This window comes from Lithobates pipiens, unplaced genomic scaffold (genome assembly GCF_037356315.1).
Source record: "Lithobates pipiens isolate NorthernLeopardFrog02 unplaced genomic scaffold, aLitPip1_a1.2 Scaffold_25, whole genome shotgun sequence".
Classification (NCBI taxonomy): Eukaryota; Metazoa; Chordata; class Amphibia; order Anura; family Ranidae; genus Lithobates; species Lithobates pipiens.
Window position 1 is genome coordinate 197,258,671 of NW_027507787.1, and position 15,985 is coordinate 197,274,655.

The 15,985-nt window shown below is 43.3% G+C and overlaps 1 protein-coding gene across 2 annotated transcripts in view; it reads right to left on the reverse strand.

Annotated features, from left to right (window-relative positions):
* Nucleotides 1–15,985, reverse strand: part of YBX3 (Y-box binding protein 3) — a 44,792-nt gene that overhangs the window by 14,427 nt on the left and 14,380 nt on the right. For both annotated transcript variants that reach the window (XM_077455395.1, XM_077455394.1), the window contains exons 4-5: nt 9,939–10,028; nt 7,810–7,932 (exon numbers count right to left, since the gene is read on the reverse strand). In XM_077455395.1, the coding sequence (XP_077311521.1) occupies nt 7,810–7,932; nt 9,939–10,028 (213 nt within the window). The remainder of the gene's footprint in view (nt 1–7,809; nt 7,933–9,938; nt 10,029–15,985) is intronic.

Consider the following 15,985-nt stretch of genomic DNA (forward strand, 5'->3'; position numbering starts at 1 on the left):
CACGCACCTTGTTTTTGTTGTTACTGTATGTAGTGCATTACTGACAAAAATATTGCTAATTTTCAGCACCATGGCAGAAATATGTGGGGTCATGAAAATGGCACGATTGTGGAAATTTAAAAATCACTGTGGGTGTTATTTACTAAAATCCACTATGCACTACAAGTGCACTGCAAAAGTGCACCTGAAACTGCACTTGGAGTGCAAAGTGGATTTGCCTTTAGTAAATAACACCCATTGTCACAGAAAACAACAACTTTACTACATATACTGCTTTTGCGCATTGAAAAAGGAAGCCACACATTGTTGATAATTGAACTTTTTACTCAAAGCACATTTACATGTGCGTTTAGAAAAGGGTTTTACAACAAATCAACATATTTGGGGTATATAAAACATTATTTTTGGTAACATTTTTCTAACTTGGTGTTTTTGTGTAAACAGGCATGTATCAAAGCATAACATACAGAACACAGGAACTTACAAAGTTCAATTTTGAAAAGTGAAGACAATATCAGACATGAGTATGTACAAACTGTGCTGATATTGCCTTCATCAGATGGGGTGTCACCTCTGGAAAAGCCAAATTTGGAAGATGCACACAAATTGTGAATCAAAAAGTGGCCAGTTTCCTCCTGATCCCATGCCTAATGTCAACATGTGCTATCTCCCATCATGGGGTATCAATGTACGTGTTTTGGGGGTGCAACCCCTTCATCTCAGCCACTTTAGTAGCAAGGAAGGGGTTGCACCCACAAAACGCGTACATTGATCCCCCATGATGGGAGATAGTACATGTGGACACACTGTGTGCATCTTCCAAATTTGGCTTTTCTAAAAATATAAAAGTGTTTTTGAAAGATTAAAATGGATGCTAGCTAGTTTTGGGTGTTTCAGACTCTCCCTAAAACATCAATGATGTTCTTCATTTTTTGCTGAACATCATTGATGTTTTTCTGAATATTCTCTAAATCGCGATTGCACCCCATTATCTCCCCAATGAGGATCTGGGCACTTTTACTAGTAAAATGCGATTCTTCTTCCACAACTTCCACATCACCTAAAAATAAACCAAAAAAAACACTGTGTATTATAAATATGCAGGGATACATTGATTAGCTTACCAGAAGCTGTGGTCTCAGACACTCACCTGTTGTGGTACCAATTTCGCCAATCTCTACAATCTCTCTTTCCTCCTCCTCCTCTGCTTCTGGTGTTGGTATTTCCCCTTCTTTGGGAGGTGTGGGGTCCCTGGTGTCCTCAGACGTCCCGAGTCTTCTCTCCCCTATGAGAATGTAAAAAAGGAATACTTAGCACACAGATATTTGAGGGCAGAAATAGGAATATGAAACATTGCTTGGAAGTGTCGTACAATTGTGTTTTTTGGCAGAGTTCAAAGGTGAAAACATTCTTTTTGACACTTTCTAAAGCTGGAATACTTACCTGTTGTGTGAACAAATGTAGTCAAGTGCAACTTGGCCCAAACATCGTCTTTGGAGTGGGCTAACGAACGATGTTTATTACGAACGATTGAACCCATGAACAAGAAAGTGGCCATTTTAAACTGTACAACATTAAATCAAAGCACATGGAGCAGTATGCAAGCAATACTAATAATATGAACACACGACAACTACTTACTTTTTTGAAGAACTCGCTTGATCCTTCTGTACTGATCGTGCTCCCTCAGTTTCAGGTCTGACCAGCGTTTTCTCAGTTGATCCTTGGATCGTCGTACCCCAAAATTCTTCTGAAGACTCGTCACAACTTTAGTCATGATCTTGGCCTTTCTGACATATGGGATTGGGTAAGGTCCATACTTCCCATCATGTCCACCATCTCCAACATCTCTCCAAAATACATATTTGAGGCCTTAAACCTTCTCCTCTGGGATCGGGACGTTTCAGGCTCCGGGCTTTCCTTGTCCTCCTCCTCGTTAGAAGAATTATCATGCCCCTGCTGTGTCTCCGCCATGTGCTCTCTCCACTGCGCCGAAAGAGAAGGGGTGGGGAATAGACTAGAAAGAACGTCGGGGCAGGCGGAGTGTCACGCATGCGCACTGTATATAAAATGCAACACGCATGTGTCGTACGTACGATCTGTGAGCAGAGGGAGAAGCTGACGCGCCGATCGTTCAAACAAAGGTACAATTTTAACTTGGTACATCACTAGCCTATACTGCTTCTAGATTGAGGCCTATATTGGGACAAGATTAGGAGAGTTTAGCCTGACATTAGAGTTTGCCTTGTGTTGTGTCTTACAGATAAAATAATATGGATGGGTTTAACGACCACAGCTTTCTCCCCCTGTTCATCGACAAGTACAGGGAGCTGCCCTGTCTGTGGCAAGCTACACATCCCCACTACAGCAACAAATTAAAGAGGCAGGCAGCGATGGAGAAACTGCTGGAGTTTGTGAAGCCGGTGGTCCCCAGGGCAGACATCACCTGTTTAAAAAATAAAATAGGTGACCTGAGGAGTACATATCTGAGGGAGTGCAAGAAGGTGCTGAAGTCCATGCAAACTGGAGCAGCAACAGATGAAGTTTATGTCCCCAAGCTGTGGTACTATGAGAGGATGCATTTTCTGTCAGACCAGGCTGAGGTCAGGGAATCCCTCTCTACTCTTCCTTCCACGCTTCCTTCTATGCTTCATTCCACCCCTGCTCCGATGCCCAACCTGGGCCTTCCAGACAGGAAGAACTGGAGGAGTCCAGCTTGAGCCAGGTATAGTATTGTTCTACATATTTTTGGAGTAAAAATGAATGATGTTAACTTGATTTTTGCTCACTAATTGCTGATTTTAGAAAGTGTTTCACATATCAATAGACAGTGGTGGCCAAAACATTTGGGCCAAGAATGAAAAATGCTGGGCTCAGAATGATAGTCTTTTCTATTTGTTAACAATTTGCAACAGTCAAGAGCTGAAAATTGTGTGTGTTTGATGAACCAAAAACTAAAACTATGTCCCTTTTTCATAAGCAGGAAGACCTCAGCCAGGAGGAGGGTGTGGAATGCAGCAGCCAGGAGGTGGCTGTGGAACGTGGCAGCCAGGAGGAGGCAGGGGTAAGTGGCAGCCAAGAGGTGGGCAGGCCTAGGAGCCTGACTCAATCACAGGTCCCTTCCCTCCGCCTTCCACCCAAAAGGGCCAGAAAGGGAGGGAATGTGGAGGAGTCGGCTCTCAAGCTAATTGGGGAGGCTTCAGCGGCCCTCAAAGCCACCCCCACATATCAAGAGGCCTTTGCCGCCTTGGCTGCCTGCAAACTCCAGCAAATGGAGGAGGGGCAACACCTCATGTGTGAGGAGCTAATTATCCAAACACTCAATAAGGGGTTGAAGGGCCAAATCACACAAACAACACACTTTTGTGATTTGGACCATGCTCCTCCTCCTCCTCCTCCTCCTTCTTCTGCCACACCTCCAGTACCACAGCCACAGTCTGGAAGGAAGCTTGGAAGGAAGACCAGAGAGTGGGTTCAGTCTGGTCTGACAGAAGATGCAGGCTCTTGTATGACCACAGCCTGAGAACATAGATGTCATCTGCTGCTGTTCCGGGTTTCTTGGACTTCAGGACCAGACTGTTCTCCCTCAGATATGTACTCCTCAGGCCAACAATTTTTGCATTTAAATAGTTGATGTGTGCCCTGGGGGCCAAAGGCTTCGCTAATTTCTCCAGTTTCTCCAGCGCTGCCTCCCTCTTTATTTGTTTATGACACCTAAATAAAGGTTTTTTTTTGTTCAAGGAATACTTGCCTATGTGTTTTACTTCAAAAAGGACAGTTTATTTGTGAGTAGGCAGGTACATTTCAAAAATACAAAGTAAAATTAATAACAAGGGGCACCAACACCAAACAACCTCCTCTAAATTAAAACAAATAAAAAGATAATAATGGTGTTGTGGTAAGTTGACACACAAAACACACCAAAAAAATTACGAAGATGAGCAAAATGTCAAAAAAGGAGATCATGATTAAAAAAAAACAACCACAAAATTAAAACAAAACAAAAAAAATTATTGGGGAGATCTGACCAATTAAAATATTGTATTCATGTAATGAGGAAAAAGAATAAAGAAATAAGTTTGGGAGACGTGAGTGTAAATATGAGCAGCAAAACAACTTCATTCTTGTAGCATTATAAAGAAAAAGAGAATGCGCTGCATAAAACAATTTTTAACATTACAGCGTGATGTGCTATATCGATTACGAACGGTAGTTTTACCTGACCGAGCGCTTCCATCTCAGAATTTATTCTGAGCATGCGTGGCACTTTGTCTGTCGGACTAAACTACACATGATCGGAATTGGCGCGCATCGGATCATGTTGTCGGAAAATTTTATATCCAGCTCTCAAACTTTGTTGGTCGGACATTCCGACGGAAAAAGTCCGATGGAACCCACACACGGTCGGATTATCCGACAACACGGTCCGATCGGACATTTTCCATCGGATTTTCCAACCGTGTGTACAAGGGCTAACAGTTTCCACACTTTCAGCTGCCTAATATGTTGTTAACACAGTTATTAACATGAGGTCAGGCAGCTGACTGGGAATCAATAGTCAGACCTTATATAACCTCTCACCTATGAATCTTAAAGCCAAGGTTCTGGCTTTCTGTAAATAAAGATCATTAACAGGACAGATATAAATATGTCACAGGTAAGTCAATACAGTTATAATAAATTTACATAAAATATTATTTTGTAAGCTCAGTTGTTACAGTTTCTCTTTTAGAAAGAATTGTCTTATGTTGCCACACAACCACTAAATTTCAAAATTTTGTTACCAGCAAATATTTTTTTAGTGTATCTATTGTAGATAGGGATGATCTAACAAACCCAACTTGTTTGTAGTTCGGTGAATGGGAGAACAAAATGGCCATATTTTGCCAGTTCACCTGCCTAAACTTCCTGGTGATGTTTATAAACAAATGTATACTAGATTTCCTGTATACATCTTCTATATTAAAGCGGTCCTCCGGCCTGAAGTGGAAGTTCCGCTCATCTGATCCCTCCCCCCCTCCAGTGCCACAATCGGCACCTTTTAGCGGGGATGGGGGTTCAGTTGCCTGGATAATCCAGGTATCTGCACCCACTTCCAGGACAAGACCGCCGCAGACCGCCACAGATGCCCCGCCCCCCGTTGTGTTCTGGGAAACACACAGTTCCCAGGACACAGCGGGGACCAGCAGAGACGCGCAGCGTGAGTCGCGCATGTGCAGTAGGGAACCGGGCAGTGAAGCCGCAATGCTTCACTTCCCGATTCCCTGACAGAGGATGGCGGCGGGGGCAGCAGAGAGACGAGCGATTGCTCTTCATCTGCCGCCGACATCGCTGGACCCTGGGACAGGTAAGTGTCAATTTTATTAAAAGTCAGCAGCTGCAATATTTATAGCTGCTGGCTTTTAATATTTTTTTTAAAGGTGCAGAACCACTTTAATGTCTGCCATTTAGCAGTGGCAGTACTACCATGGCTAAATGACATGACATATTCCCCGCCAACTTCTGTTTGTAAGCCATCGTGCCGGAATCTGGGGTGATGTCAATGACCAAATATGATCTGTCATTTGTGATAGGAGCATTGTTGGTCAATGGGTTGATTGACATGATCGACGTATATCTATATCATTGGACAAGGTGATTCACATCATAGGACATTATTCATTTTTTTTCTACTTATTAACAGGGAGTAATACAGTATGTATCCCATATTTTTTTTCATGTGAGGTAGCAGATATATGAGTAGCCCCTTTGTTCTAAAGGGGGCTTTTAGATTCCAATAAATTCCTTCCTCACAGAACCCCATGTCCATTTTGGAGGACAGGGTGGGTGGATGAGGTCCTTGTCCTCTCTATATGAGGACAAAACACTTTGCAAGGGAAGGGTAATTTTTTTTCAGTTAAAGGACTTTCACACCATTTAATTTTTTTTTTAAATGGCATGGATTCCCCTTAAACATCCATAAAAGACCCCCATACCAGGCCATATGTCTTCAAAATTTGGGAGGGAAAGCCTCCCTTGCAAGGCTTCATGTCCCCATATTGAGAGGACAACATCCCCACATCCTGTCTTCCAAAAGTGGTGTAGGGGTCTTCAGGGGGGACTTATCAGAATCTGGAAGACCCTTTAGAACAAGTGTGGCCCCTAGATATCCATTAATCAAACTGGCAGGGAAATTCGATTTTTCGTCCGGCAAATAGATTTTTTTTTTATTATGAATGTTACTTATGCAGTAGCAAATCCTACAGATGAGTCACTTCACGTGCAGGTTTTAGGCATCCCCAAAGCACGTTATGTGTCAGTTACTGTTGTTTGCACATTCCTCTTTGCCTTGCTAAGAAATCCCATTTTATATTTGGCTACACACAGCTAGCCATTTTATGGACACCTATTCCTTAATATGGATATTATATTCAGTGGCCTCATCAGCAGCCTTTAGAATATGACAAGTCATTGTGGACATGACACTTACAGACACATGTGCTTGTAATCTGAGTGATTCACTTGACTGGGATCTCATACTCCTTTTTCTCTTATAATCCTAAGCATCTGTTTTTCTCCTTCACACAGTATGAAGCTCAGGAGACAAATTTAGACTTTCAACAACAGCAGCTGCTCCACTTTATTCTTCATCTACCCGTTCATTTCCAGGAAGCTCTGACGCTCACTTAACTTTTGGTAGACATAAAAGTGTGCTAGAAGAGTCAGCAGAATTATTTACAGAAATAATGTATGTGTTCCCGAATACTAATTTATTCATCATATATCTAACTGGCAGATTTTATTATAAGAAGGTATAACCACAAATAGAAGTACCATAAGTCTTTTTTTTCATTCCCATTATTTTTACTATCATTTTGCAAATTATATAATATGCTTTTTATAGAACTGACTGAATGTCAAGCCGAAACCTTTTTTCCTATGTTTCTAAAGAATTGGGAAGAATTCGAACTTCTTTTGGGTCTTTACTGCTTTATGGGACTCTGTTAAAGTGATCTCGTCTCACTTACTGTTCTGCTTACAAGGGTTTAACAAGACAGAAAATAAGGGTAAATCTGCAACAAGGGAACAAAAAGAAATAACCATCTTAGAGGGGATTTAGCATTTCCTAACCTGCTAATGAAAAGTATGTTTATTTCCTATCTAGTAAAATGCTTCCAACAGGACAGGAAGCAAGTGAGGGAAATGCTCTCTAAGCCCTTGTACACACGGTCGGAGATTCCGACGGAATGTGTCCATCGGACCGTTTTGTTGGATATTCCGACTGTGTGTGGTGTGCATCGGACTGTTTCCGTCGGAATATCCGACGGACCAAGTTTTCCAACTTGCCGGTAAAATTTTCCGACAAAATGCTCCTATCGGACATACTCCGATCATGTGTAGCCTACTCCGACGGACAAAGTGCCATGCATGCTCAGATCAAATTCCTAGACCAAAGCTATTGGCTACTAGCCTGAACGTAGTCCCGTCGTAACGAAATAAGGTCATCACGTTATGTACAATCGGATTTTCCGACAATTTAGTCCGACCGTGTGTATGCAACATCACTTCCGGACCTCTTCCGGAATTAATCCGTCGGAATTACTCTGACGGATTTGGTTGTCGGAATCTTTGACCGTGTGTACAAGGGCTTACAGAGTCCCAAAAAACAGTAAAAACCTGACAATCCTGGAACTGTACCGAATATTCATTAAAAGCCAAAAGCATGATTTTTTCTGAGCTTCATTACATTTTGGAAAAAGAACTTGTGAAAGCCAGTTTTTTGTGCTTTATATAATATACTAAAAATGACATACATAATTTATTACATACCTCTCTTGGAGGTCCCCTTCTGCGTCCATAGTACCCACGGCGGTATCTGCGCCTGTCAGCAGCATATCGACTTCCTTGGACGGGAGCTCCTTTCGGGCCTGTTACATTAGCTGCCTCGGCACCCTAAAATATTATAAGGTTTAGACTTAGAAGTAAAAGAATAAGTCAGTTGTCATCTAGTGTATACGTTTTAAAATGCTGTTTTATTTCAAGGAAATATAGTATCATTCTCTACTACATTTGTAATGTAACTGCAGTTGTTGGATTTGCATTCCCTAATCAATGATGCTTACTTTTTTCAGGATTGCCTATAAGGCTGGAATCACACCTATGCATTTTTTGTGCTTTTTGCATTTTGAAGATTTGCTCTACAGAACGTGTTCCATAGGAAACCATGTTAAATGGCAGTGCAAATCTGCAAAATACAAAAAGCACTAAAACTGCATAGATGTGAATCCAGCCTAAGAAAAGACTATGCAATCCTGATTGATCAAGACATACAAAGATGTGAGACAAATTTTAATGAAAAAAAAGCATCTAAAATGAAACCAAATCTACACGTTGATAATTTTAGGCAAATACCATGTTTGCTTTGATGGAGGTACTGGAAGGTTTTTATTACTTCCCTATTCTGCCTCTGGAGCCTGGAAATCCACCACATACTTCTTTGTGTGAAGGAACATGTGATATTCTTCCTGCTTCCCAAAATGCAAGTTGCCTGTCACCAGTCAAGGGCATGTGGGAACAGTGGAAGATTCAACTTAACTAAACTTTACACTTATTCAGAACTTTAAAGAACTCTAGCAGCAGATAAGAGCAGCAGGGTGGCACAAGAAAGGTAGGAGTTGACACTGTAAATGCCTAGTGAAAGCAAAGTACGGGTTTGACCAAAAAATAAACGTATACCACCACTTCTCCTTAGATAACCTAATATCTGAGTGGGACAAACTTCAATGCATTTATTGCTCAAACATGAAAGACATTCAATAGAGGTTTTTTGCACTGTGGAGGGTTTATGACTTTTTAAAATACAAAAACCAGATCCAAATAATATGAAAATGTACACACATAACAACCCAACACCATTAAAAAAAAGTCAGATCTGCCTGTTAAAATTACATTTTTTATTGGGGACTTGAATCAAAGGTCTACACATATGGATAAAATGTGGACCTTTATTTCAATCTCAAAATAAACTATTTAAAATTTGGCAGTATGCATGGTCTGAATGTAGGGGGTACCCTGATCCATGATATTTTGATCAAACATCTGTCTTATTTAATGGTAGTGGGTTGTTATGTGTGCATATTTTTGTATTGTTAGGATCTATTTCTTGCTAGGTGATAAAACACTAGGGAGTGCATTGTAACTTCTGCTTCATGTCTTTCATGTTTGAACAAAGTAGAGAAGTGACGAAGAGCATGTTTTGGTGCAGTTCTACTTTTGAGCAGCAAATAATGTATGAATCAAGTTTTGATCATTTAAAAAATAAGCCCCATAATTACATTGGCCCTGTTCTGAAATGCATTGTTAAAATTGATAAAATCTCCCTTAGTTACAGGGGAGCACTGAGAATTTTCAGGGCTCATTCATATCTGTCTGTATTCCTGCTGTAAAATGGAGGCGTATTGCTGCATGAAAATTCATTTCAAAGTTCTCTGGTTTCCTTCCGCAATCCAAAGACATGCTGGTAGGTTAACTGGCCCCTGTCTAAATTTGCCCTAATATGTATAAGTATGTATGAATATGATTTAGGAACCTTAGATTGTAAGCTCCTTGAGGGCAGGGACTGATGTAAATGTGCAATGTGTATGTAAACGCTGCATAAATTGTTGGCACTATATAAATAAATAAGTAAAAATACAATTTATTGCTAGTTCACACCTATAATCTACAGCTTAGTGAATTTTCAAATGACAAGATGTTTTTATATACCGGTATATTAAGTGCTAGTTCCCACCAGATGCAGTTCTTGGATGATGGTCAAACACATATGCACACTTTTCATTTTTGTGTGTTTGTAACACATCTACTGTGCATTATGAATAGTGTATAAAGCGAGTTTAGTCTTTACAAAAAGAAAAATGTAGGGGTTGTGAATTTGATGGTGAAATTGCAGAAATTCTTACCTTTTCCCCAGCAACGACATCAAACTCCACCACCTCTCCATCCCCTACGCTCCGCAGGTATTTGCGAGGATTATTTTTCTTGATTGCTGTCTGTCAAAAAAAATATGTCAGATCTTAGTATAAACTTATAAATGATCCATCCATAGTCACAATATAAAATAAAACTGCCTAAATGTGCAGGTTTGCAGATGAGGCAGGCCAAATGTAATTAACTCGGACCCAAAACATGAGATACCGGTTCAGCATGATTCCTAATATGTCAGATCCATAGCCAAACAGTATCATTACCTGTAGTAACTGCATTTTTAAACAGAATATTGTCATTGGTTAGAATCAAAATCGTACTGGTAATAATAATAAAACATACGGTAATATTTTCAGCTTTTACACAAAGTATTAAAGATCCCTGAATATTCAGAAATATGGAAACATAATGAAAGAGGAAACAAAAACCATGATATATAAATAAATCACGTGAACTTAAGGGGTTTAATGGTGAACTCAGCACAAGCGAAGGATCTCTACCTACATCCCAGATATCAACACCACAACATTGTCTTGGTCAGCACTTTGCTGCATTAGGCAGCAGGAGAAGGAACAGGTGTCTTCTACAGAGGCAAATGGCAATAGGTTCTGTACCAGCAGTGGAAATAAATACTGATTGAATTCTGTCGCTTTTTCAAGAATATACCCTATCACAAACAATTCTGTTACAACTAATTTTTTCACAAAAGTAAAAATATAGGCAATAACAATAGGCTTACTCAATATATTTAAGAGCAAGTTTCTAATATAACATTCTAATACTAAAAGTGGAGTTCAACTTAAAAAGTGAAGCTTTGCTTTTTTATAGGGAATATTTAAGTGGCAAAAATAAATAAGTGTTCATTGTGCCTAAGCAGTAACCTAAAAAGTCAACCCTTTGTCTTGAATTTCTCCTAATGCCTGTGCTTTGAGCTTTATTGCTGTACATCTGTAGTATGAGATCATCTATGTCCCATTTGGATAAGATTTCGCTTCACTTCCTGTCCCACAGTCAAAACAGAAAGTGAGAGAAAATCCCTCCAAAGTGAATAAATACCTGGTTGTCACCAGGGTCACCAGAACTAATGTCTTCATTGAAGGATGTCCCCTCTATTTCTCTCCTCCTCTCTCCCCTCCCCTGAATTCCCCATCAAGATCAATAATACAACCATCAGTCCCTCCCCTCATGCCAGGGTACTAGTAATCCTGGACTATGACCTGTCCTTTCAGCCCCAAATCCAATCGCTGTCCAAATCTTACAGACTTCACCACCATAACATCTCCAAAATATGCCCCTTTTTAACCGTTGAAACCACTAAGCAACTTATTTACTCCATTGTTATCTCTCACCTTGACTACTATAATTCCCTCCTCACTGGCCTACCTCTCCACAGGCTATCCCCTCTTTCAGTCTATCATGAATGCTGCTGCCTGACTCATCCAACTTACCAACCGTTCAGTTCCCGTCACCCCTCTCTGCCAATCCCTCCACTGGCTTCCCATTGCCTAACGCATAAAATTCAAAACACTAACAATAAAATACAAAGCCATTTACAAGTCTGGCCGGAACTACATCACCAATCTTAGTTTCAAATATCATCCAAACCGTCCTCTCCACTCTTCCCAAGACCTCATGTTCTCTAGCTCCCTTGTCTCCTCCTCCCATTGCTCATCTCCAGGACTTCTCCAGAGCCTCTATCCTCTGGAACTCACTACCCCAATCTGTCCAGCTATCCCCTACTCTGTCCACTTTTAGCCAATCCCTGAAGACTCATCTCTTCAGGGAAGCTTATCCTGCATTCAACTAATAACCAAATCTTCTATTTCTTCCATCAGGTCATCCCACACAGTTATTACCTTTTGTTCCACCAGCCCCTCCCTATTAGATTGTAAGCTCGCAGGAGAAGGGCCCTCCTAACCCTCTTGTATTGAATTGAATTGTCGCTGTATTGTCTCTCTTTATACTGTAAACTGTTGGAGCTATATAAATCTTGTATAATAATAATAATATTCTGGACAAACCAAAATGTGGGATTTTCTTTCACTTTCACCCTTGGCGCTAATGGTAAATAGGACAAATAGAGAGGATGCATCTCCATAATAAAAACTGGACAGTGTTCTAATCCCTCTTCACCATATCCAAAACTAAAAAAAGGCTTTAAGGCATGGCTACATCTGACTGCTAGTTCAATGAGATTTGGCGCAAGATTTGGTGATATTGCTACTGTGCTGCTCACTAGTGATGGACGAACTTCCGACAGGACGTTTCACGAACGCGGCCGATAGTTCGCGAACCGTAACGTTCGCGACGGGCCCCATTGACTTCAATGGGAGGCGAACTTTGCAAACCTACAGGTCAAATTTGCAGCCATAAAATAATTACTAGCTGTGCACACATAGTCCCACCACATGGCCAATGATATAACACATGTATGAGGTGAATCTGGGATCGACAACTACAAGCATTCTTTTTTTATATGTGAAAATGTGGTGACAATTCAGGACTGTGGAGCGCATGAAGGCAATGGAGGAGAGGGAAGGTCAGGGTAGGCAAAGAAGAGGGTGCGTGAGATGATCACCAGCAGTGTGACATACAGCAATGACACCTGCACCGTGATAGAGTGATCTGACACCAGCACCGTGATAGAGAGCAGTGACATCAGCAGCGTGACATAAAGCACTGACACCAGCACCGTGATATACAGCACTGACACCAGCAGCGTGACATACAGCAATGACACCTGCACCGTGATAGAGTGATCTGACACCAGCACCGTGATAGAGAGCACTGACATCAGCAGCATGACATAAAGCACTAACACCAGCACCGTGATATACAGCACTGACAGCAGCACCGTGATAGAGAGCACTGACATCAGCAGCGTGACATACAGCAATGACACCTGCACCGTGATAGTGATCTGACACCAGCACCGTGATAGAGAGCACTGACATCAGCAGCGTGACATAAAGCACTGACACCAGCACTGTGATATACAGCACTGACAGCAGCACCGTGATAGAGAGCACTGACATCAGCAGCGTGACATACAGCAATGACACCTGCACCGTGATAGAGTGATCTGACACCAGCACCGTGATAGAGAGCACTGACATCAGCAGCGTGACATAAAGCACTGACACCAGCACCGTGATATACAGCACTGACAGCAGCACCGTGATAGAGAGCACTGACATCAGCAGCGTGACATACAGCAATGACACCTGCACCATGATAGAGTGATCTGACACCAGCACCATGATAGAGAGCACTGACATCAGCAGCGTGACATAAAGCACTCACACCAGCACCGTGATATACAGCACTGACACCAGCACCGTGATATACAGCACTGACACCTGCACCGTAAGCAGCCCCAGGAGGAAGTCAGCATAGCACAGGGATGGTGGGAGCCCCTCATAATGAGCATAGCACAGGAATAGTTGGAGCCCCTCATAATGAGCATAGCACAGGGATTGTGGAAGCCCCTCATAATATGCACAGCAGAGGTACAGCCCCAGGAGGAAGTCAGCAAAGCACAGGGATGGTGGAAGCCCCTCATAATAAGCAGCCCCAGGAGGATGTCAGCATAGCACAGGGATGGTGGGAGCCCCTCATAATAAGCAGCCCCAGGAGGAAGTCAGCACAGCACAGGGATGGTGGGAGCCCCTCATAATAAGCAGCCCCAGGAGGATGTCAGCATAGCACAGGGATGGTGGGAGCCCCTCATAATAAGCAGCCCCAGGAGGAAGTCAGCACAGCACAGGGATGTTGGGAGCCCCTCATAATAAGCAGCCGCAGGAGGATGTCAGCATAGCACAGGGATGGTGGGAGCCCCTCATAATAAGCAGCCCCAGGAGGAAGTCAGCACAGCAAAGGGATGGTGGGAGCCCCTCATAATGAGCATAGCACAGGGATGGTGGGAGCCCCTCACAATATGCACAGCAGAGGTACAGCCCCAGGAGGAATTCAGCACAGCACAGGGATGTTGGGAGCCCCTCATAATAAGCAGCCCCAGGAGGAAGTCAGCACAGCACAGGGATGGTGGGAGCCCATCATAATAAGCAGCCCCAGTAGAAATATGACACCACTCAACCTCTTCAAACAGGAGGGTATGGGCATATAGTACGGTGTGCTTTTTTTGGACAAGGAAGTGAGCCAAATGAAGAAAGAAGGTCTATGTGCTCCATTAAAAAAATTGTTTATAGACATATATATGGTCTACTGGTCACATGTGTTGAATTCCTCCGAGATCCATGCCTCATTAATTTTTAGAAATGTGAGGTAGTTAATACTGTCGTGAGCTAGGCGAGTACGCTTATCGGTCACGATCCCCCCTGCTGCGCTGAACGTCCTTTCGGACAGGACACTGGACGTGGGGCAAGCCAACAGTTCGATTGCAAATTGGGCAAGCTCTGGCCAGAGGTCAAGCCTGCCCACCCAGTAGTCCAGGGGTTCATCACTCCTCAGAGCGTCCACATCGGCCGTTAACCCGATGTAGTCGGACACCTGACGGTCTAGGCGTTCCCTGATGCTGGATCCGGATGACACCTGTCGATGGGTCGGCTGAAAGAATGACCTCATATCCGAAGTCACCAACACATCTTCAAACCGGCCTCTTCTTGCAGGCGCTGTTGGATTGGTACCCAGCAACTCCTTCTCTGGGAGTGGGAATTGCTCCTCTGCCAGCGCACGCAAAAGCAGAATGCAGTATTTCTCGAAGCAAGGCCTGGAAGTGCTCCATTCTGACAGACCTCTGTGACGGCGGTAACATTTCTGCCATTTTGTGTTTGTACCCGGGGTCTAAGTACGTTGCTGCCCAGTACTGGTCCTTGACCCTTATGCTTTTTATACGGGGGTTACTATTAAAACACTGGAGCATGAAGGCCCCCATTTGCACTAAACTGGAAGCGGTGTGGTGGCCTGGCTCCTGCTCATCATCCAGGATAATGTCGTCCTCTTCATTCTCCTCTCCCCATCCACGCACAACAACAGGGATCCCAGAAAGGTTTAAAACATGCTCTTCTTGCTCCTCCTCATCCGCCCCGGCACCATCCTCCTCTGACTCCTTTTCAGACTCCTGTTGTTCACTTGTCTCAGATAGAGTAGCCCCCCTGGGAATTCATCCAGCGTTGCGACTTCCTCATCTTGCCGCTCCTGCTCCTCCACAGCTTGATCAATGACATGACGCAATGCACACTCCATAAAGAAGGCATAAGGTACCATGTCACTGATGGCGCCATGGCTGCGACTGACCAGTTTGGTGATTTCCTCAAATGGCCGCAGAAGCCTGCATGCGTCACGCATGAGCAGCCACTGGCGCGGTGAAAAAACCCCCAGCTCCCCAGAACCTGTTCTGCCACAGAGTTCATACAGGTAGACGTTAACTGCACATTTCTGCTGGAGCAGCCTATCAAGCATATAGAAGGTTAAGTTCCATCGCATCTGGCAATCGCAAATAAGATGTCTGACCGGCAGATTGTGTTGCCGCTGAATGTCAGCAAGGAGAGCCATGGCCGTGTAAGATCTTCTGAAATGGGCCGAGATTTTCCTTGCCTGCCGCAAGATGCCCTGGACCCCAGGGTATTTGACAGCGAATCGCTGCACGACCAAGTTTAAGACGTGTGCCATGCATGGCACGTGCGTAATTTTGCCCTGTTTCAATGCGCTAAGCAGATTGGCACCGTTGTCACACACCACTTTACCAACTGTCAAATTGAGCGGTGTTAGCCACTGATCTGCCTGTGAACGCAAAGCTGAAAGGAGTGCCGGGCCAGTGTGGCTCTTGGCTTCCAGGCACAACAGACGCAGCACGGCATGGCAACGTCTCACCTGGCATGTCGAATAGGTTCTGGGGAACTTGGGTGGCGCAGCGGAAGAGACGCTAGCAGCGGAAAAGGAGGAGTCAGCCGAGGAGGAGAGGGAGGAGGATGGAGTAGGAGGAGGAGGAGAAGAAGAGCCAGGACTGCATGCAATCCGTGGCGGTAAAACCAAATCTACACGGGTGCCACGGCCGTCAGAA